At 46.5% G+C, this 20,433-nt stretch overlaps 1 protein-coding gene and 1 pseudogene across 1 annotated transcript in view; both read left to right on the top strand.

Annotated features, from left to right (window-relative positions):
* MTHFD1 (methylenetetrahydrofolate dehydrogenase, cyclohydrolase and formyltetrahydrofolate synthetase 1) overlaps nt 1–20,433 on the top strand; it is a 68,656-nt gene that overhangs the window by 45,711 nt on the left and 2,512 nt on the right. Inside the window, exons 17-26 of the mRNA XM_066272847.1 lie at nt 1,685–1,761; nt 2,503–2,643; nt 3,884–3,952; nt 4,221–4,332; nt 4,852–4,991; nt 7,826–7,867; nt 11,419–11,519; nt 12,505–12,682; nt 15,480–15,587; nt 16,125–16,277. Coding sequence (XP_066128944.1) covers nt 1,685–1,761; nt 2,503–2,643; nt 3,884–3,952; nt 4,221–4,332; nt 4,852–4,991; nt 7,826–7,867; nt 11,419–11,519; nt 12,505–12,682; nt 15,480–15,587; nt 16,125–16,277 — 1,121 coding nt within the window. The remainder of the gene's footprint in view (nt 1–1,684; nt 1,762–2,502; nt 2,644–3,883; nt 3,953–4,220; nt 4,333–4,851; nt 4,992–7,825; nt 7,868–11,418; nt 11,520–12,504; nt 12,683–15,479; nt 15,588–16,124; nt 16,278–20,433) is intronic.
* LOC136333550 (U6 snRNA-associated Sm-like protein LSm1 pseudogene) lies at nt 16,306–18,965 on the top strand (annotated as a pseudogene).

Genomic DNA, 20,433 nt, shown 5'->3' with positions numbered 1-20,433 from the left:
GAAAGTTTAAACACTTGGCAGTTTAGTGAATGAGTCGTCTGGCCTCATGACCATATGTTGCTTTTCTCCGTACAACCAAGCCAGGCTTCGTTTTTATGTTGTGCCTACAGTGTGTCCATCTACGCTGTATCACTGCTGAGAAGGGATTTTCACCCAGTTGTGTAGAATGCAGCTAATGGCCAATTTATGACTGCATTTGTGATTTTTATCTGCTCAGTAACTGTTGCTAGCTAATGACATTTTTAAGATGACACGTATAATATATAAATATCACACAGTTTCTCTTCTTTTGCTTCAATAGCTTTAGACAGATGGTATAATATTTTATGAGAAATAAGCTAAAGATCCATTTTGAAAATTTAGTATCTTGTTCACTTTTCCTTTGCTTTAATATCTAATTTGTGCTTTCTGAGAAAGCAAAAACAGACCAGGGGAGAAAAATTAATCATACCTATTGACTGGCTATTTTAGAGAAGTTAGATACAAGGAATTTCACACTGTATTTTTTAAAAAATAAGGGTACACTTCAACAACACATTACATCATTTATCAAGTGGGGTGTGTGTGTGTGTGTCACCCTCTGAGTGCTGTAGAAGACCGTGCTTTGGGGGTGTTACTTATTAGTCTTTATGGAAAATAATTTGGCCTTAAAAATGCCTCTCCTTGGCCCTGGCCGGTTGGCCTGGCATGTGGAAGTCCCAGGTTTGATTCTCAGTCAGGGCACACAGGAGAAGTACCCATCTGCTTCTCCTTTCTCTCTGTCTCTATCTTCCCCTCCCACGGCCGAGGCTCCATTGAGCAGAGTTGGCCTGGGCACTGAGGATGGCTTCATGGCTTCTGCCTCAGGCACTAGAATGGCTCTGGCCACAACGGAGCAATGCCCGAGATAGGCAGAGCATCTCCCCCTGGTGGGCATGCCGGTGGATCCCGGTCAGGTGCATGCAGTAGTCTGACTGCTTCCCTCCTTCTAACTTGGGAAAAATACAAAAAAGAAAAAATATGCCTCTCCTCTTTGACACATTTAGAATGTAACTAGTGTATTGTTCATTTTGTATCTTGCTATTGTTTGGCACCTCTTACAAAAAACAGAATTGGAAATACATCAAAGTATTAACAATAATTGGCCCTAGGAGGTAGAGTAGAAGTAAGATTAATTAGCTAATTGATCTTTGCTATGATTTCCAAGGGTATTCAGCTGGCTAGATATTGTCATCGGAATGGAAGGTTTTCTTCTTGGTGTGCTGGAGGAAAGAGCAGGACTCTTACCCAGCAAGCTTCAAAAGGCATTTGCCTGGCCTTGTGTTTATGGCTCTTGTGTTCCTCAGAATGGTGTGAGGTCAGTGAGTCATCCCATAGAACAACAACACAACCCTCTGCCTTTAGAAAACTGTAGCCTGCTGTTCTTGTAAGGTCGAATGTGCTTTAAAATAGACTCCTGATTTCTAGTTGTTTGAATTCTCTAGACAGGATAAAACCAGGCCAATCCACATTTCTTTAGAAATAATTCCTGTACATTTATGATATATGGACATTTCTTAATTGAAACCCATATTTTAGCTTTGCCACCAGTTTTGAAATCAAATATTAATAGACAGACATTGACTTGTTGCTGTAAGACTTGGCTGCTTCTGTTAACTTTATGTTCCTGTTACTAAAACTTCTTTATCTTTCCCTTTTACCATAGTGTTGGACACCAATGATAGATTCCTAAGGAAGATCACAATTGGCCAGGCTCCGACAGAGAAGGGGCACACACGGATGGTAACTGTTCCTTTTTAAGTGACTTCGTTCTGACGCACCAGATCCTTGCTCTTTCTGTCCCCCTCCGTCTGCTCCCATCTGACTGATACTGCCAGGTGGTGTTCTGCCTTCTCTTTGCAGTGGAAATGCGGGGGGGGTGGGGTGGTATCAAGTACCCCGACAGCTTTTTCAGTAAACCCCATGTGTTACCTGTGTGTTTTTCCCCCGGCACTTTTTCCTAGAGGTGGAGAGCCCTAAGTGAATATCCTGGCGTGCCATTTAATTAAAAATGCTTCTTTTCCGTGGCCATTTTGCAGTATGTCTCTTCGTGGAATAAGAGCTTCCGTGTCGTGCCCTCTGTGTGTTAGGGAAACCATAACGACATGATTACAAGCTGCTTTCACAGAGATTGTTGGCCCTACTGGAATATTTATTTTAAAAATTTGAGTACTCAAGGTCTTGGAATAGTTAATTCCAAATTTTTGCTATTGGAGGTTTATTTTCATTAAGTTCTTTGTACGCCATTATTCTATCCATTTAAGATTTTGTTTAAGGAGAAGACAAGATGGTGCTGGAGTACCAACTTGGCGCGGACATACCAACTTCCACCTCCCAGAACCAAAGTGGATTACACACTAATTTTAAGAACCATCATCTGGAAGATTTTGTTTAAGCTTTGGGTGCAAACCGGGATTTCTTTTTGCAGTACGCTCTTCTGGTTTAACAAAGTTTTCCTGTTGTGTTTTTTTTTTCTTCCGACAGACCCAGTTTGATATCTCTGTGGCCAGTGAGATCATGGCTGTCCTGGCTCTCACCACTTCCCTAGAAGACATGAGAGAGAGACTGAGCAAGATGGTGGTAGCGTCCAGCAGGAAAGGGGAGCCCATCACTGCTGAGGATCTGGTGGGTGCCCTGGTGCCAGGGGCCTGTGGTGCCTCTGTGCCCATTGCCCTATGGTGTCTCAGCAGCTATCAGTAACGAAAATTATGCTGCAGTTAAATCAATGAACTTAAAATGATTTTATTGCTGTTCAGGTAGTTATGAAATTTATAAAATGTGCTTTATAGTAATAGGTAGTATGCTCCAGTAATAGACCACAGGTTTCAGATGGTTCAAACAACATCTTCCACCTGTGTATTCCCAAAGGTGGGCATATGACTTCAATTTGCAGAGTACCTCAAGAGTCCACGTGAGGCCCTTAATGCTGAGCTTGGAGTCACACCCTGGCCTCTCCTCATGACAGGCCTCCCCCTGCACAGAGACCTCTGGTCCTGAGGTTTGTTGGCCACTGTTATATCTATGCTTATAACCACACTGGGAATAACTTATTATAATCTGATGGTCCTACTAGGCTAGTTTTCTACTTAGGTTTATTTCTGAGCTGTCTGCATGATTATATGAGGTTTGGAATGAGATGATCTTATAAATTAATTTTTTAAAGTCTGTGTTGACACACACCAAAATGGTTGGCCTGTGATTAAGCAAGCAGCATGTCAGATGAATTCAGAAAAGGGAGAAAACATTAATATCCTGTCTTTACAGTTAGTATGTATAAAAAAGGAAATTGTTTTAATTTTTTTACACCCAAAGCAGAAATTTAGAAGCCCGTGAAAACTGAACATAAATGAGATCCATAGTCTTAGCTTTCTTTGTTACCGGTTTGTTCAGCTCTGGTTGGAGGGCTTAGAAGAAGGACCTGGTATTTAAGAGCTGGTATTGAATTCTGGTGTAAATTTTCCGTTTCTGCTTTAGGAAACACGTACTGAATTTGGTTTGTGGCCCATTCCTGCCCAGACACCAGTACTCACAGAACTGGTAACTTACATGTTGTCAACTAGTCGAACATAGAATCCCCCTCATCCATCAGCAACAGCGCTTGAGTGAGATGCTTGTTTCCAGAGTTACATGTTTTTCCAAAAATTACATCTGAGTGTCATTTTTATTCTAGCTCTTCTCCCTGCTTAAAATAACTGGTAACTTCAGAGTGTATTCAGAAATAATAAATGAACGGTCTAGTTCAGGCAAAAGTACTTTTTGGTTCAAGATGGCTAAAAAAAGGAATACCTAAGAGTGTTGAATTTTGGTTTTGAAAGATTGGTTTGTTCATTGGTGGGAGCTGACGCTCTGTGCCTCTGTTTTGCAGGGGGTGAGCGGTGCGCTAACAGTGCTCATGAAGGATGCGATCAAGCCCAACCTCATGCAGACGTTAGAGGTGAGCAGAGTGACTCCTGCCTTTCTGAAGCGGGGTTCTGTGTTCACACTTTTCTTGGGGAGTCGAGACCTTTTCTACTCGCTCACCTCTTTCTTCCCGTTCTTTCTCGCGGTTGCAGCTGGGACGTGACTGTCATAAAAGAGGCAGCCTCCTGGTTAGCCCCTTGGGATGGCTTTTTCTTTTGGAACCCAGCTACCTCTCAGCTTGACTGTCCTCCCATTTTGGAGCAGGGTTGGCAGGTTCGGTCTTGCTGTCTTGATCTCCGCAGGGCACTCCGGTCTTTGTTCACGCCGGACCGTTTGCCAACATCGCGCACGGGAATTCCTCTATCATTGCAGACCAGATTGCGCTCAAGCTCGTGGGCCCCGAAGGATTTGTAGGTGAGGATTTTTTACACAGTCAGCGAATAGATGGTGTTCTAAGGAGCTGGGACAGCATTTTTTTTTTTTTCTTTCTTTCTTTTTTTTTCTTTTCTTTCATTTTTCTGAAGCTGGAAACAGGGAGAGACAGTCAGACAGACTCCCGCGTGCGCCCGACCGGGATCCACCCGGCACGCCCACCAGGGGCGACACTGCCCACCAGGGGGCGATGCTCTGCCCATCCTGGGCGTCGCCATGTTGCGACCAGAGCCACTCTAGCGCCTGAGGCAGAGGCCACAGAGCCATCCCCAGCGCCCAGGCCATCTTTGCTCCAATGGAGCCTTGGCTGCGGGAGGGGAAGAGAGAGACAGAGAGGAAAGTGCGGCGGAGGGGTGGAGAAGCAAATGGGTGCTTCTCCTGTGTGCCCTGGCCGGGAATCGAACCCAGGTCCTCCGCACGCTAGGCCGATGCTCTACCGCTGAGCCAACCGGCCAGGGCCTGGGACAGCATTTTTACAGTTGCTTTTCTCCTTCCTTACAGTGACGGAAGCAGGATTCGGAGCAGACATTGGAATGGAAAAGTTTTTTAACATCAAATGCCGGTATTCCGGTCTCCGCCCTCACGTGGTGGTGCTGGTTGCCACTGTGAGGGCTCTTAAAATGCACGGAGGCGGCCCCACGGTGAGGATCAGGGGGAGGACGCGTCTGACTGTCAGGAACGTTCTGAAGGCTGAAGGGGAGCTGGATGACTTGTGCCTGTTTCTTCATGAAGCGGCTCTGATCCTCATGATTAACAGATACAAGAAGCGAGGGGGGTTCAGGCAGCCCTGTGCCAGCCGCCCGATCACCCCGGCCCTGCCCACTCTCAGGGTTCTAAGAGGGCTGACCCTGGCTTCGTGGCCTGCCTCCCTGAGTCAAACATCTCACAGTATCTAAACCCCACCCAAAGCATGTGCTTGCTCTGCCCACAGAAAACTCCTTTGTGTTCAGACTGTTCTTTTAAAACCTCAGTCCCACTTTGCCTCTGAATAGTGGCACTGGCAGCCAACCGACCACACCATTTAGCTGAGACGGAGGTCAGCCCTCCTGGGCAGGTGCGTGCTGGGCGGGACTGCTAAGGTTAGGACTGGGTATTTCCAGCTCCAGCCTGAACTTGGTGTTTTCCTGAATCCCTGTTGGTTAGAAGTTTCACTTTTTATCCTGTTATTTTAACATCTTTGCTTCAGCTCCTGCCCGTGGAGACCTGGTGCTAGTGTTCAGAAATTACTTGAAAAAGTCGTAAATTCCTATCCTCTGGGAGCCAATCCTATAACTGGAGAAATAAGACTAAGACCTCACTCGCCTACAGAACCAAATCAGCGTTTCATAGTGTAGCGATCAGTGTAGCAGTTCGCAAGCATTTTGGTCTCAGAACTTCTTTAAACTTCTTAAAAATTAGTGAGGGCCTGAAAGAACTTTTATTTAGGTAGGTTATATCTATTTATATTTATTATACAAGTGGTGCCTTGAGATACGAGTTTAATTTGTTCTGTAACTGAGCTCATAAGTCAGTCAACTCGTATATCCAACTGCCAATACTGGACCCATGCGCCAACGCGCCAACCAGCGGCAGCTTCCCGAATCACAACTCGTATCTCGGAATTTCGCTTGATCGCGAACAAAAATATGGACCGAGTCACAGCTCGTATCTTAAAAAAAAAAATCGTATGTTGGTCTGTTCGTATCTCAAGGTACCACTGTATTAGGAATTTAACCTGAGTTACCTATTAACATAAATAACATTATTTTTTTAATGACAAGTTACTATATTTTCCAAAACAAAATTTGGGCATTGTTCATTTTTCAGATCTCTTCAGTATCTGGCTTAATTGAAGATCACTAGGTTTTTATCTTCTCTATTTGATCTTTTATGATATCCCATGTCACCCAATCTTTGGAAAAGCCCAGGGTATCCTCAGTGAGAGAGTAAGAATGAAAGGATTTTAACATTTAGCATTATTACGGAAATAGTCTTGACCTTGAGGACCCCATGAGAGGATTGGGTCTCCAGGCCTCGCTGTGCAGACCAGCGCCATAACACACCCAGCAGCCTCTCCAGTCCTGACTTGTCGCCCAGGTTTCAGAAGCACTTGACCCAGGGCCCCTTCCTGCTAGCCGTGCAGGATGGACCCCCTTTTCCTCCTCAATCAGCCAGCATCTCTCTCTCTCTCGCACCCCCTCACTCACCCTCCCCACGTTGCACCTCCCTTTCTTTCCGCCTGACCTCAGGGTCTAAAACTAATGCTGGCACTTCACCTGGGCAGCACTGCGAGGACGGCTTCACACACACCCCTCTGCCAAGGAGCCGGCCCGCTGCTCGCAGTACCTCGTGGAGCTGCATGCCAGGCCCAGACGAGGTGGCCAGGCCGTCCCCACTGCCAGCCCCACCTCTCTGTGGCTGGAAGAGAGTTGGAGCCCCATAGTCTGCCTGGGGAATGGGAGCATACCAGGCTGGAAAACGGAAGGCTTTTTAGTCCCTGTCCATTGCCCACAGCGGGGTTCATGGAATCCGCGCCTTTGCCCCCATGCTCATCCCTGTGGGTGCAGCAGGCTGAGCCGCCGGGCTCCTCTGACCTCACCGCTTCAGTGCTGTGAGACCTTGAACTAGGCAGTGATAGAGGGAGTCCTGCATGGTGTTTCTCTAACGTGTGTGCTGTGCAAGCCTCCCAGTTCAGCTCCACAAAGGCGTGGGTTGGCTCTGCAGACCGGCCCGTTACAGGGCTTGTCACAGACTTCATTGGCGGCCGTGTCAAGGTGGCCTTGGCAGGGGCTGACAGCTGCCTTTCCCCCCCACACTCACCTTTTACTTCCACCCCCACTGCTGTGTGCACCACTCAGAAGTTATTCCCCCTACCTAGAGCATACCCCCCCCCCCATTGATCCTCCTTTCTTACCGCTGTAGTTCAGGTCATAAAAGTTCCCACTCTTGCCTGATCAGGCGGTGGCACAGTCATTAGAGCATCAACCTGGGATGCTGAGGACCCAGGTTCAAAACCCTGAGGTTGTTGGCTTGGGTGCAGGCTCACCAGCTTCATCGCAGGGTTGCTGGCTTGAGTGTGGGATCATAGACATGACCCCATGGCTCCTGGCTTGAGCCTAAGCTCGCTGGCTTGAGCAAGGGGCCACTGGCTCAGCTGGAGGCCCCCCACCCCTGTCAATCATTGAACAACATTGAGAAAGTAATCAAACAACTAAGGTGCCGCAACTATGAGTTGATGCTTCTTATCTCTCTCTCCCTTCCTGTCTGTCTCATGCTAAAAAAAAAAGTTCCCACTCTTCTCAGTAGTCATTTTTGTCCTGTGCTGTAGAATTGGTCATACGCTCTGAGTCCTTAGGGCAGGAGACGGCCTTACACAGCTGTGTCTCTCCCACATGTGCACTTCTGGCCTTTTACATGTGGCACACACCATTTTAAGCTGATATCTAATTGTAAATAGAAAACGTCTCTGACTCTTGTTTGCTTCCTTTCCTTCCAGGTCACTGCTGGGATGCCTCTTCCCAAGGCTTACATAGAAGAGGTAACTTCAATCATTTCCAATTACTTAACCTAGAAGGAACCACACCCAGAGTCAGCATATCCCAACCAGCTCATTTGGAGATGGGGGGGGGGGTATCACTCTGACCCAGGGTTGCTGGGAGCAGAGGGTGCTAAGAGGCCCACAGTGTGCCGAAGAACTGAAGGACCTGAAGCGGGGAAGGAGTGCATCATGAAGCAGAATTTCCCCACATGGGATATCAGCAAAACCACTGCCCTAGATCTTACTGCTCAGCCGGGAGTGATGTCTGCCCCCCGGGGACATTTGACAATGCCATGAGACATTTTTGTTATAACTACTGGGATTCTGTGGGTAGAGGCCAGGGATGCTGCTAATATCCTAGGGTGCCCAGGACACCCCCCACTACAAGGAATTACTTGGCCCAACATGTTAATCTTTTTTTTTTTTTTTTCATTTTTCTGAAGCTGGAAACAGGGAGAGACAGTCAGACAGACTCCTGCATGCGCCCGACCGGGATCCACCCGGCACGCCCACCAGGGGCGACGCTCTGCCCACCAGGGGGCGATGCTCTGCCCATCCTGGGCGTCGTTCTGCCGCGACCAGAGCCACTCTAGCGCCTGGGGCAGAGGCCAAGGAGCCATCCCCAGCGCCCGGGCCATCTTTGCTCCAATGGAGCCTTGGCTGCGGGAGGGGAAGAGAGAGACAGAGAGGAAAGCGCGGCGGAGGGGTGGAGAAGCAAATGGGCGCTTCTCCTGTGTGCCCTGGCCGGGAATCGAACCCGGGTCCTCCGCAGGCTAGGCCGACGCCAACATGTTAATCTTGCTGAGGCTGAGAAACCGTGCACCAAACTGATGGAAGTTTCCTTGTCTTCCCTGCAATGGTTGCTCAGTTCCCAAATGCCATTCACACCAGAAGCAAATACAGGGACCTTTTTTGAAATGCCTTCCTCTGCAGATTTAAACAGATTAATGGGCCAAGATACACTGCATCCTGGTTATTTTTCTGGGCGAAGTTCCCATAGGCTGATTGAGCTTGAACCTTTTCATGTTGACCTCACTTACCATCAAAGAAACATCTCCAGAGCCAGTTCGGGGTGGTTATAAGACTCAAATGAGATGGTACGGTCAGCTCCTCTCACTAATTCAATTTTCTGCCTTTTTTGGAAGCTTTTACATTGTCAAGCAATACAGGGTCACTGTTTAGGCTCCAAATGAAGTATTTCAAAAACAGCTAGAGAAGAATTGTTGGTGCTTGGTGTCTGCCTGTCTTCTGAGCTATGATTTGCCTTTTATGGCCATTCGGCTGACTCACGCGTGGGAGGGGAATTCACAGTTCTGGCCCTCCTGCCCCCCTCCGCCTTTCCTGTGTCTAATTAGACGGCTGCCCCTCACCGGCCCAGCTGGCATCTTCTTTCAAAAACTCTACTTATTTAAAACTGTTCTCAAGCTGTGTTACATATTAATTGGTTTTCATGTGACTAGAGGTAAAGAATTAGCGGTGCTTTTCAGAATATCAACTAAATCTTAATCTCAGTTTTCAATAATTAAAGGAAAAACAGTCTAAATCATGGTCATAAGGATCTCAAATGTTTTCTACCTTTAACTTACTTATTTTTTTTCTGCTTTTTCATGGAATCCACAAATTAAGCACTACTGCTGCTGGGTTTTGCTCATGATGCAGTATACGTAGTTTTATATACTACTGTTATATTTTTATTTTTTTAATATGTAATGTGGCCCTGGCCAGTTGGCTCAGTGGATAGAGCATCAGCCCGACATATCGACGTCCCAGGTTTGATTCCTTGTCAGGGCACAAAAGAGAAGCAACCATCTGCTTCTCTCCCCCTTCTCTCTCTTTCCCCCCCCTTCCTCCTCCTACAGCCAGTGGCTCAGATAGTTCGTGCATTGCCCCAAGTGCTGAGGCTAGCTGGTTGGCTCCAGTGCATCAGCCTCAGGCACTAAGGATAGTGCAGTTGATTCAGTTTTTAAGTGTATATTAGTGACGCATTCTTTGTTTAAAAATTAAACAATATAAGGATATAATATATGATTTGAGTCTTAACAGTTTGGTGCATATTTTGCAACATTTAAAAATACTTCATCAGGCCTGATCTGTGGTGGCGCAGTAGGTAAAAGTGTCGACCTAGAATGCTGAGGTCGCCAGTTCAAACTCCTGGGCTTGCCTGGTCAAGGCACATATGGGAGTTGATGCTTCTTGCTCCTCCCCCTTTCTCTCTCTCTCTCTCTCTCTCTCCCCCTTCTCTCTAATATGAATAAAGTCTTAAAAATTATATATATAAACACACACACACATATATATACACACACACATGTATTTTTGTATTTGTCCAAAAATAGAGTTCTTTAGTTTTATAACTTAGTAGATCTTTGACAGGTTCCATATAATACAGATTATCTCACTTTTCATAATGTCTCCATGGTGCATATGTATTAAGTATGTATATCATCAATCCCCTTTGAAGGAGGTTTGTGTTATTTGCAATTTTGTTTTGTTTTTGTTTTATTTGGTGAGAGGAGGGAAGGCAGAGAGACAGACTCCCACATGTGCCCCAACCGGATCCACCCAGCAAGCCCACTAGGGGGCAATACTCTGCCCATCTGGGGCGTTGCTCTATTGCTCAGCAACCAAGCTGCTCTTAGCACCTGAGGTGAGGCCATGGAGCCATTCTCAGTGCCTGGGCCAACTCACTCCAATTGAGCCATGGCTGCAGGAGGGGAGAGAGAGAAAGAGAGAAACGAGAGGGAGGGGTGGAAAAGCAAATAGGGGCTTCAGTGTGCCCTGACCAGGAATCAAACCCAGGACATCCACATACTGGGCCGATGCTCTACCGCTGAGCCAATTGGCCAGGGCTATTTGCAGTTTTTCAGTGCTGCAGTAAATATTCTTAAAAGTGTGTTTCTTTAATTTCTTTCCTTTAAGTTACATACTGTGGTTCTTACAGATGGCATTTATCTTCATTTCTGTTGTCCCCAGTCAAGGTTCCTGGTTGTGTTCGTTAATACCTTTGAAAGCATCACTGATTGCCTCACATTTTCTGACAGTACTTATAGCAGCTATATAATGAATGCCAGGCACTGTACTAGGCTCTGTCTTCCGATGGAAGGGTCTGTGTAACACTAACTAGAGTTATTTTGCACCATTATATGAGTACATAAAATTTATACACACAGGGATTGTAAATATAATTTACTTAAGGGCATCTGATTCTCTTCACACAGCAAACATGCTATTAAGATACTGTGTGATGACAGCAGATATGCCAGCTCTCGTGTTTTCAGGATGCCAGGGCATAAGCACAGCACACACACACACACCCCACTGCCCGGTGTTAGTATAAAAGTGCCGGTGCAGTGGGACGAGCTCTGTGGGCACACAGTCCCTGTGGTGGGAGATGCACCAGCTGATACGCTTTCTGTCACCTTGTCCTGACTGTGCGTGGCTCTGGTTTGAAGAAACAGGTTCCCCTCTAAGAAGCACCTGGAACTGTTTTCTGCTGTGCTTTCTCTGCCCTCACCCTCATGGGAACACCACCATGTTCACTGTTTCTACAGAACCTGGAGCTGGTTGGAAAAGGCTTCAGTAACTTGAGGAAACAAATTGAAAATGCCAGGATGTTTGGAGTTCCAGTAGTGGTGGCCGTGAATGCATTCAAGTAAGTACAAAGTGTCAGAGTCCAGGGGACTAGGGGACCGGGTCAGAGACATCTGGAGCTTTAGCTTTATTTCATTCGGGCCCTCCTATTGGCCGGTCAGCCTGTGCTACAGGGGTCATTAAGGGAGAGCCTGCGGTACAGTGGCACAGTGAACTCGTCGCCTCACCCACTGAGGGGCCAGGGTCAGATCGGCTCCCATGGGTGCCCTTTCCACCAAGTGAAGAGGGCAACATAGGCCTGAAGTTAAATGTTCTTTTCGGTCCCCAGAGTTCTTTTGAGCTAACAGTTGTTTCACTGGGTCTGGTGGGATGTTGTCTTGACAAAGAGTTGAATGAACGTGTTGAGCTGGAAGTGTTTCTGCAAGAGAGAACTTGCGTGGGCTCTTTAAGTATAGTAGGGCTGGTTTTGGTCTTGTTATGGCTTAACCACAGCAGAATGGAAAGCAAAAATTTTTGAAAGCAAGTATTTACTGATTTCTATGATGTGCCTGGAATGTTTTGAGTACTTGGCATATATTTGTCATCTGGCCTCCCAAATGAAATAAGTACTATGATTATTCCCCGTGTGGAAGTCCAGGCACATAAAGCTTATCTAACTGGCTGAAAGTTACCTCGCTAGTACATTCTGGAGCTGGATTTGAACCCAAGCAATATTACTTGATTAATGTCTATTTATCAGCAGGTAATGCACATGGTGGTTTTTGTGGGGGGAGAATTGGTGTTTCTGTTTTATTTTGTTTTAGAGAGTGAGGAAGGAGGAGAGAAAGAAAGAAGAACATCAATTTGTTGTTCCACTTATGTATGTATTCATTGGTTAATTCTTGTATGTGCCCTGACCGGGGATCAAACTTGTAACCTTGGTGTGTCAGGACAGCACTCTAACTGAGCACCCAGCTAGGGCTCACAGGGGTTTTAATGGCAAAAACAAGAGAGTCTGTCCAATCCAGGCATTGTCAGCACCATGACATGAAATGCTGTCTTTACAGGACAGATACAGAGACCGAGCTGGACCTCGTCAGCCACCTTTCCAAAGAACATGGGGCTTTTGATGCTGTGAAATGCACTCACTGGGCGGAAGGGGGCAGGGGTGCCCTAGCCCTGGCCCAGGCTGTCCGGAGAGCAGCTCAGGCACCCAGCAGTTTCCAGCTCCTTTATGACCTCAAGGTGGGTTACTTGCAGTATGCAAAGCAAGAGGGTTCTGTGTGGCTGCCTCTCTAGAGCCCGTGTTTAACAGCTTCAGCCGTGTGAGTCCGATTCCCACGTAGGTGAGTTACACGACCACTGCCTGACCCTCAACTCCTGATAGCTTTCTTACCAACACATGTTGCTGCCTACTTACAGAGCGAGGATTCAGGCAAGAACACCCCAGGAGGTTGGCTCACACCCTAACTTTTGAAAAGGCTCACAGTACAGATCCTCTGCTGACAGGAGGAAGGGTCAGAACCAAGAAATAATTCACTACGGCCTTTAACCAAAGGCACCAACTGTTTTAGGGCAAATTAGCAAGGGACTACATCAGGGCTCTGATAAGGTTTTTGACTGCTTTCCAGTAATAGGGGAAAGGAGCCTGACCTGTGGTGGCGCAGTGGTTAAAGCATCGACCTGGAAATGCTGAGGTCGCTGGTTTGAAACCCTGGGCTTGCCTGGTCAAGGCACATAAGGGAGTTGATGCTTCCAGCTCCTCCCCCCCCTTCTCTCTCTCTGTCTCTCCTCTCTCTCTCTCTGTCTCTCCCCCTCCTTTCTAAAATGAATTTAAAAAACAAACAAACCAACATTATAAAAAAAAATAGGGGAAAGGAGTGTGCTCCTAAGCTACGCTCACTTCCTGGTCCAGGGCTGCCCCAAGTTCAAAGAGCCCTCAGGTACAAAACCACTTTCTATCACTGAGTCAACTGTGGTATCTTGCCCAAGCAGAAGTACTGCTATTCCATGTACAATAAAGTATATAGTTAGTTCAGAGAAAGGTTGTTTACATTATAGGACTGTATTTGGTGTTCATTTCTCTTTATGTATTTCAGGATGTGATTGGACATTAAGTAGTATGCCCACGTTTGGAAACTTCATTAGGAACACGGGACAGATGCAGTAGCTAATTCTGCCTGTATTCTCTATGCTGGTTCTTGGCTTGGTTTTTAGAAGATCATCATAGACTTTCAAAAATAGTCATAAAAATGTAGACAAAAAAAACACCATTACTCTTGATTTTTAATTTTTATTTTGATTTTTTTTTTTGTATTTTTCTGAAGCTGGAAACAGGGAGAGACAGTCAGACTCCCGCATGTGCCCGACCGGGATCCACCCAGCACGCCCACCAGGGGCGAAGCTCTGCCCACCAGGGGGCGATGCTCTGCCCCTCCGGGGCGTCGCTCTGCTGCGACCAGAGCCACTCTAGCGCCTGGGGCAGAGGCCAAGGAGCCATCCCCAGCGCCCGGTCCATCTTTGCTCCAATGGAGCCTTGGCTGCGGGAGGGGAAGAGAGAGACAGAGAGGAAGGAGGGGGTGGGGGTGGAGAAGCAAATGGGCGCTTTTCCTATGTGCCCTGGCCGGGAATCGAACCCAGGTCCCCCGCACGCCAGGCCAACGCTCTACCGCTGAGCCAACCAGCCAGGGCCTACTCTTGAGTTTTAACATTCTTTTGCTTCTCTTTGCCCCATACAGATTCAATAAACTGACAGTTGATTAACACTCCCATTGGTGACACGGACATTTTCCCGTGGAACTTTAGTTATACAGACTGGTTTGAAAATCTGTTCAGCATTTGCACACAGATGCCACAAGCACTTACAGGCACCCTCTCTAAGCCCCATCCACAGTGCCCGCTGTTAGGAACCCCAGGCCTTGAAGGCGAGCGGGAGACCTGGGCCAGGTGGGGTCATGAGGACTTTATAACCCACTTCTGCTTGGAAGTTTGCTCTGCTCTGACCAACAGGAGGCTGCCCCTTTTTGTCTTACTCAGCATCTCTTGGTCTTAAATCACCCCTCAACAAAGTACTTTTGCTTCAGAAGTTCCGAATGTGCCTTAGCCCAACTGTAAGATGCATATAAAAGTAATCTCTATTGCATCTTTATAAGCCATAATTGAACGGTCACTTTATTCATGTGCATTATGCAAAGCCCTTTCATAGATTATCACTGTTTAGTTCAAAGGGGAATTTTTATTTTTATAAGTAATTATTCCTTTCAAAAAACTACCCAGTGAATCCTCTTAGCTTTAGTTGCTGGGGAGTATAGTCAGGCATATTGTCTACTTTTAGCAATCTGCTCGTGCAGGTTACCTGGGGTGGCTTTCCTTGCGCTTCCCTTAGGCTCAGCAGCACTGGAGAAGCCAGGCCCGGGAGGAGGCAGCCCTGTGGGCGGGGCCAGCCCTGTGGGCGGGGCCTCACTCCTTAGACCTCAGGCCTCCGTCCACTGCACTTTTTGCCTCAGGTGCCACAGAGGGCATATCCTTTCACACCATTCCCACTACATGTTGATCATAGAAGTCACCAGATTTTTTTTAACTATTTCTAAGTAACAGCAATTAGCAATCAATATGTTGTGTTAAGGGGTAGCATCTGCCTCTCATATGCAAACTGAAATTTGTGTGGATGGATACTGGTGGTTGTGTCACAAACAGTATCCAGGTCTGCTTTGACAGGAGACTGCTCTTCAGTCATAGAACATACTTTTTATTTGCGAAGAAATAATTATTCTTGGGTAGTTAGCAGTATTGTTTGTAATGTAGTTAGTGAGATCCTAAATACACACACAGACACACACACACAGTAACTTTATCACTATAGGACATTTTATATTTATAAAGTCTGGGGCTTATATTAAAAGAAAAGGTTTCTAACCCAGTAAACCTTAAACTGTTTGCACATCTGTGTATGCACATAAAAACAATTTCTTGCCCTTTTGAGGACTCTGACCTGGAATGTGGCCATGTCCCAGTTAAAGTCTCCCCCTCTCCTGTCTGTTAGCTCCCAGTGGAGGATAAAATTAGACTCATCGCGCAGAAGATCTATGGGGCAGACGACATTGAACTGCTGCCTGAGGCTCAGCACAAGGCGGAAGTCTACACGAAGCAGGTAGGTGTCTGGTGGTTTTGTTCTTTCAACTGTGTATAAAGCCAGCCTTGGAGTCCAGAAGCCAGGTTCCCCAGCCCTGCCGGGCACCCGCGGCTGCGCTTCCTCTGGGAAGCAGCCTTTTCTGCTCTGAAATAGTGAGTTTGGGTCAGGTGGTCCAGTCCCGAGTTCTTTATCTCCGTAGTGAGTGTGTGGGAAAGCTCTGAGGAAATACAGAATATCTTACTAAAATATCGAGAGCCCACCTTGAATTGCATCGCCATGTCTGCGCCAAACTATTGTTTTTAATTGGTTATATAGAGGAAAATAAAATAGTCACTTTTGGCATATACAGTTGTGAGTCCTCTCTGTGCCCAACAGGTTCTTTCCCTTTAAAAATAATAATAATAACTGAGCTAGAGGGCAGTGACATGGAGACTGATGTGAGGGGAGTTCAGATGTTTCAAATAAAGTGAAGAACCCACAGCATCACAGCGCGCAGAGGTCCTTGGTTGCAGTACAGATTTTCACGGTCCCGCTCTTGTTCCCTTCTTCCCCCAGGGTTTTGGGAACCTGCCCATCTGCATGGCCAAGACACACTTGTCCTTGTCTCATAATCCAGAGCAAAAAGGTGTGCCTACCGGCTTCGTCCTGCCCATTCGTGACATCCGCGCCAGCGTCGGGGCTGGTTTCCTGTACCCCCTGGTGGGCACGGTGAGTGGGTGCTGTGCGCAGAGGGTGCTCCGGGCAGAGGGTGCTGTGGGCAGAGGGTGCTCCTCGTCTCACGGTGAGCCTGAAGCTGAAAGCAGAGGCCACAGGAGCAGGGTTCATTGCTGAGGAGGAAGATGGAGTCGGGCCTGTTAGGGTCAGTCCTCTTGCTGTGGACCATCTTGGTATCAGTTCAAGGATGATGCCATGACTACTCGTACTGAACAACAGTTCTGTCTCCCTGTGACAGTGCGGCCGTGATTGAATCCAGGGTGGGCACAATCGGTAGGCTGTGCTAGTGCTTATAGGTAATCACAATTGACATGGCATTTATCAGGCACCTTTCACAACAGCCGAGGAGGTAGGGACAGGCTCTGTACCTCCTGGGTCTTGACAGGCCTAGAGCTTCTGCCTAAAATTCAACAACTCATAGTTTTTGAATAAAGAATGTGAAGGAACCCTGTACATGTGGAAGGTAAAGTTACTTATTTACACTTCCAGATGACCTGTCAAATGCCTTCTTGTGGATTCTGTGCATTTGAAGGAGGGAAACTGCTGGTCAGGAGGTGGAAATGTGCTGGAGGACATGACTGCAGTCTGAAAACTGCCCCAGGGTTAGCACTGCTCCCGCCGGTTTCCCCTAGATCCGTGTCCTTTATCTGCGGATTGTGCCTACCTGCCTTCAGGACTGAAATATTAAACTAAATACACAATGAAAAAGAAACCAATAGATATTTTGGAGTGATATTCATTTTATATAATTAGAAAGTGGTAGGAGGTGGCATTATAGAGTCAAAAGTTTATAGCATTGGAGTTTCTGGTGTGCCCTGGTGGCTGAGAGCTAGGGCAGAAGTGCTGGTCCCGGCCCAGGTTCCCGACCTGGTCCTGCGAAGGCAGCGACTACAGTAGGAGGAAGGCGGTGTGGGATGCTCTGGCCCTCCGCACCATGCATTTCAGCCTTATCTCAGCTAAAAGTAAACTACAGTGTGTCCGTAAAGTCATGGTGCACTTTTGACCTGTCACAGGAGAGCAACAAAAGATGATAGAAATGTGAAATCTGCACCAAATAAAAGGAAAACTCTCCCAGTTTCATACCTATTCAATGCAGTTTGATGTGGGCTCTATTTGTTGCCCTGCACACATCCAAACAATAGTGAAGTTCTTACCACACGGGTATGGACGTCTGGTGTAACAGAGTGAATAACGTCTGTGATTCTCTGTTTTAAGTGATTAATGTCATGACGCTTCGTTATAAACGTGCCAATATTCACGTTGCACTTTGGACATGGATTTGAATTTAGCGAGCCACAGAACACACTGAATTTTCCTCTGTACCGTCCACATCTCGACTGGCATGGCTGTGGGCTGCTCCACTGTATACACGGTGTTATGTCATCATCTGTGCATGCGCACATGCTGCCACATCATCCTACAGAAACTGGGAGGATTTTCCTTTTATTTGGTGCAGATTTCACATTTCTATCATCTTTTGTTGCTTTCCTGTGACGGGTCAAAAGTGCACCATGACTTTTCGGACATACTGTATATGCCCAGCCCCACCAGACTCATCAAGGACATTGATGAAAAGCACTTGGTCCTGCTTCAAGATGGAAGGATACTTATCAGCTTTTTGAGAGGCATCGATCAATTTAGGAAAGGAGAGGGACACCCCCCGCCAGCAAATGTCTATTGAAGAAATCCTGGAAGGACAGAGGGTAGAACAGCAGCCGAGAAGCTGAAAGTTCAGGCTCTTCAAGAGCAAGGTCTCTCCATTCCTTGGGCAGATACTTTTAATGAATATTAACACTTTTGCTCAGAGGATATGACTCTTGGGGAATAGGGGCTGTCACTGAATGAAAGTGACATTCTGGTCACCCCACGCATCTGTCTAGAGACTGTAGAATTTTGAAAAGTAACTTTTCTTTTGAATTCTCTCACATATGTAACATGAAGAAATCACGTGGCTTTCCCCCTCTTTTAAATAACAAAATCATGGTTCACAGAGACAGCCGGATGGACCCCTTTCACACATCACTATGGAGCCAGCAACTACTTCTCTATATTGCTCTTCTCATTACAGATGAGAGTTTATAGGGGACATCTTTGTTTGCTTGTAAATAAAATGAATCTCAAAAAGGGGGGGTATATAACATTAAAGCTGAATCCTGTTTTCCCCTCTGCTGACGTTGGCCTTGGGCTTGTTATTAAAGATGGGACCCTTCTCTCCATTCCCGGTGTGAAGCGGTATCATCACCCAACAAGGGTGGTCAGACAAGTGCCTGCGAACCAGCGCTCCCTCAGCCACCGCAGAGAGCAGGAGGTTTAATTTGTTATTTCATCAGTCGTTGGGGTTAGAAGTTCTCTTTTCACAGGAACTATAAAGCATTTACTCAGCGCCTTGAATATTGCAGAAACACGTGTTCTTTCTGGAGAAATTGTTAGCAGCTGCCAGCTGAGAGAGCAGTGGCTGTGGTGTGTGCGTGCAGAGGGGTGGCTCTAGCCATGAAAGCAAAACCAAATGGTCAGGCCAGTGAGAGCTTGCCTGTAGCTGGGAGAGAAATGCATCCTGCCCAACTCAAGACTCTCACCTAGACCAGACTCGCGCATTAGAAGCCAACTTGGCCTGACCAGGTGGTGGCGCAGTGGATAGAGCGTCGGACTGGGATGCAGAGGACCCAGGTTCGAGACCCCGAGGTCGCCAGCTTGAGCGTGGGCTCATCTGGTTTGAGCAAAGCTCACCAGCTTGGACCCAAGGTCGCTGGCTCGAGCAAGGGGTTACTCGGTCTGCTGAAGGCCTGCGGTCAAGGCACGTATGAGAAAACAATCAATGAACAACTAAGTCTCGCAACGAAAAGCTGATGATTGATGCTTCTCATCTCTTTCTGTTCCTGTCTGTCTGTCCCTATCTGTCCCTCTCTCTGACTCTCTCTGTCCCTGTAAAAAAAAAAAAAAGCCAACTGGTTGAAGACATTTCCTCACATAATCTAAATGCCATGCCTTAAACAGTCACTATTTTTCTTGCCTCCTAATTGCTACTACAACCTGAACAGGACTCAGAAGTTGAGTATTAATTCAAGGTGTGGTGGCTTTTCTTAGTCTTAGATCATAAATTCATATGTGTATGTACACATAATCTTTCCATTTTTAAATTTTTTCTGATTATCAATATGACTAATGTTTTGGGGGGAATCCTCTTTGGATAAGAGTAAAAATACTGAGAACTCTAATCACTGTTTTGGGGACCATCTTTAGCATCTTCCGCCAACAGGCTAATTAATGCATGTGTGTCTGTATCAATGGGCATATGGCCTTTATCTTTATAATGTCACATTCAGGTTTTTCTGCTAGGTCTGCGGACCCACGCCTTCCTTCTCCTCCTTTCCCTACGCCCAGCAGTGGTACCTCGTACAGAATTTGAGAATAGAGACCAATGTCAGGTCTCCATAATATGTTCTAGGAAGTACTGATTGGCACATGTCAGAATTAGGTTTTCTAAAGTGTAGGTGTTCCATGTTACAGAAGGTGACTCATCGTTTTCTATGACATTTTTATAGTTATGTTGGAGAAGTTCAGCTTGAACTCTTTTCCTGTCTGGATCTGATTTGGAGCTTGTGTGTATTCATTATATAGGACATTGTTACAGATAAAATATACTGTTTTCACTTGTAAGCATCTAAGTAGATATTTGTCAAAGCCAAGTCTTTGGAAGAGAAACAAGTGTAAAATATAAGCCATGAGCATCACAGGTTCTGTTTTAGAAGGCCAGTTTGGACCAGTAAGAACAGCGATGGTAAAACCATCTACGTTATATAAAAAAATGTGTTGGTCCAAGTTAATGAATACTAATTTTTAATGTGTTGCTGAAGCAGAAATAATACAGGTATCTATGCAAGACTGGTTAAAACAAAGTTAACAGTGGACAAGCCCCGTACCTCCTCGTGGGCTTGTAAGATGAGGCTGCGAAGGTGAGTGACTGTCAGTACGGAGGGCAGCGACGCCTGGCATCTGATTGCTGAGGGGTCAGAGGCTTTCTCTTTGAGGTCCTAGCAGGAGCAGTTACTTTATTTTTAATGTTTTAACAAGAGGAGTGCCACTTTATTGAAAACTATAAAACAATATTCTATCCTAGTGCTTTGGACTCTCTATTTGAGGGGCACATGGG

The sequence above is a fragment of the Saccopteryx bilineata genome, chromosome 4, assembly GCF_036850765.1.
Source record: "Saccopteryx bilineata isolate mSacBil1 chromosome 4, mSacBil1_pri_phased_curated, whole genome shotgun sequence".
Classification (NCBI taxonomy): domain Eukaryota; kingdom Metazoa; phylum Chordata; class Mammalia; order Chiroptera; family Emballonuridae; genus Saccopteryx; species Saccopteryx bilineata.
Note: the sequence above shows the minus strand (reverse complement) of the source record. Positions and strands in the feature narration are given on the sequence as shown.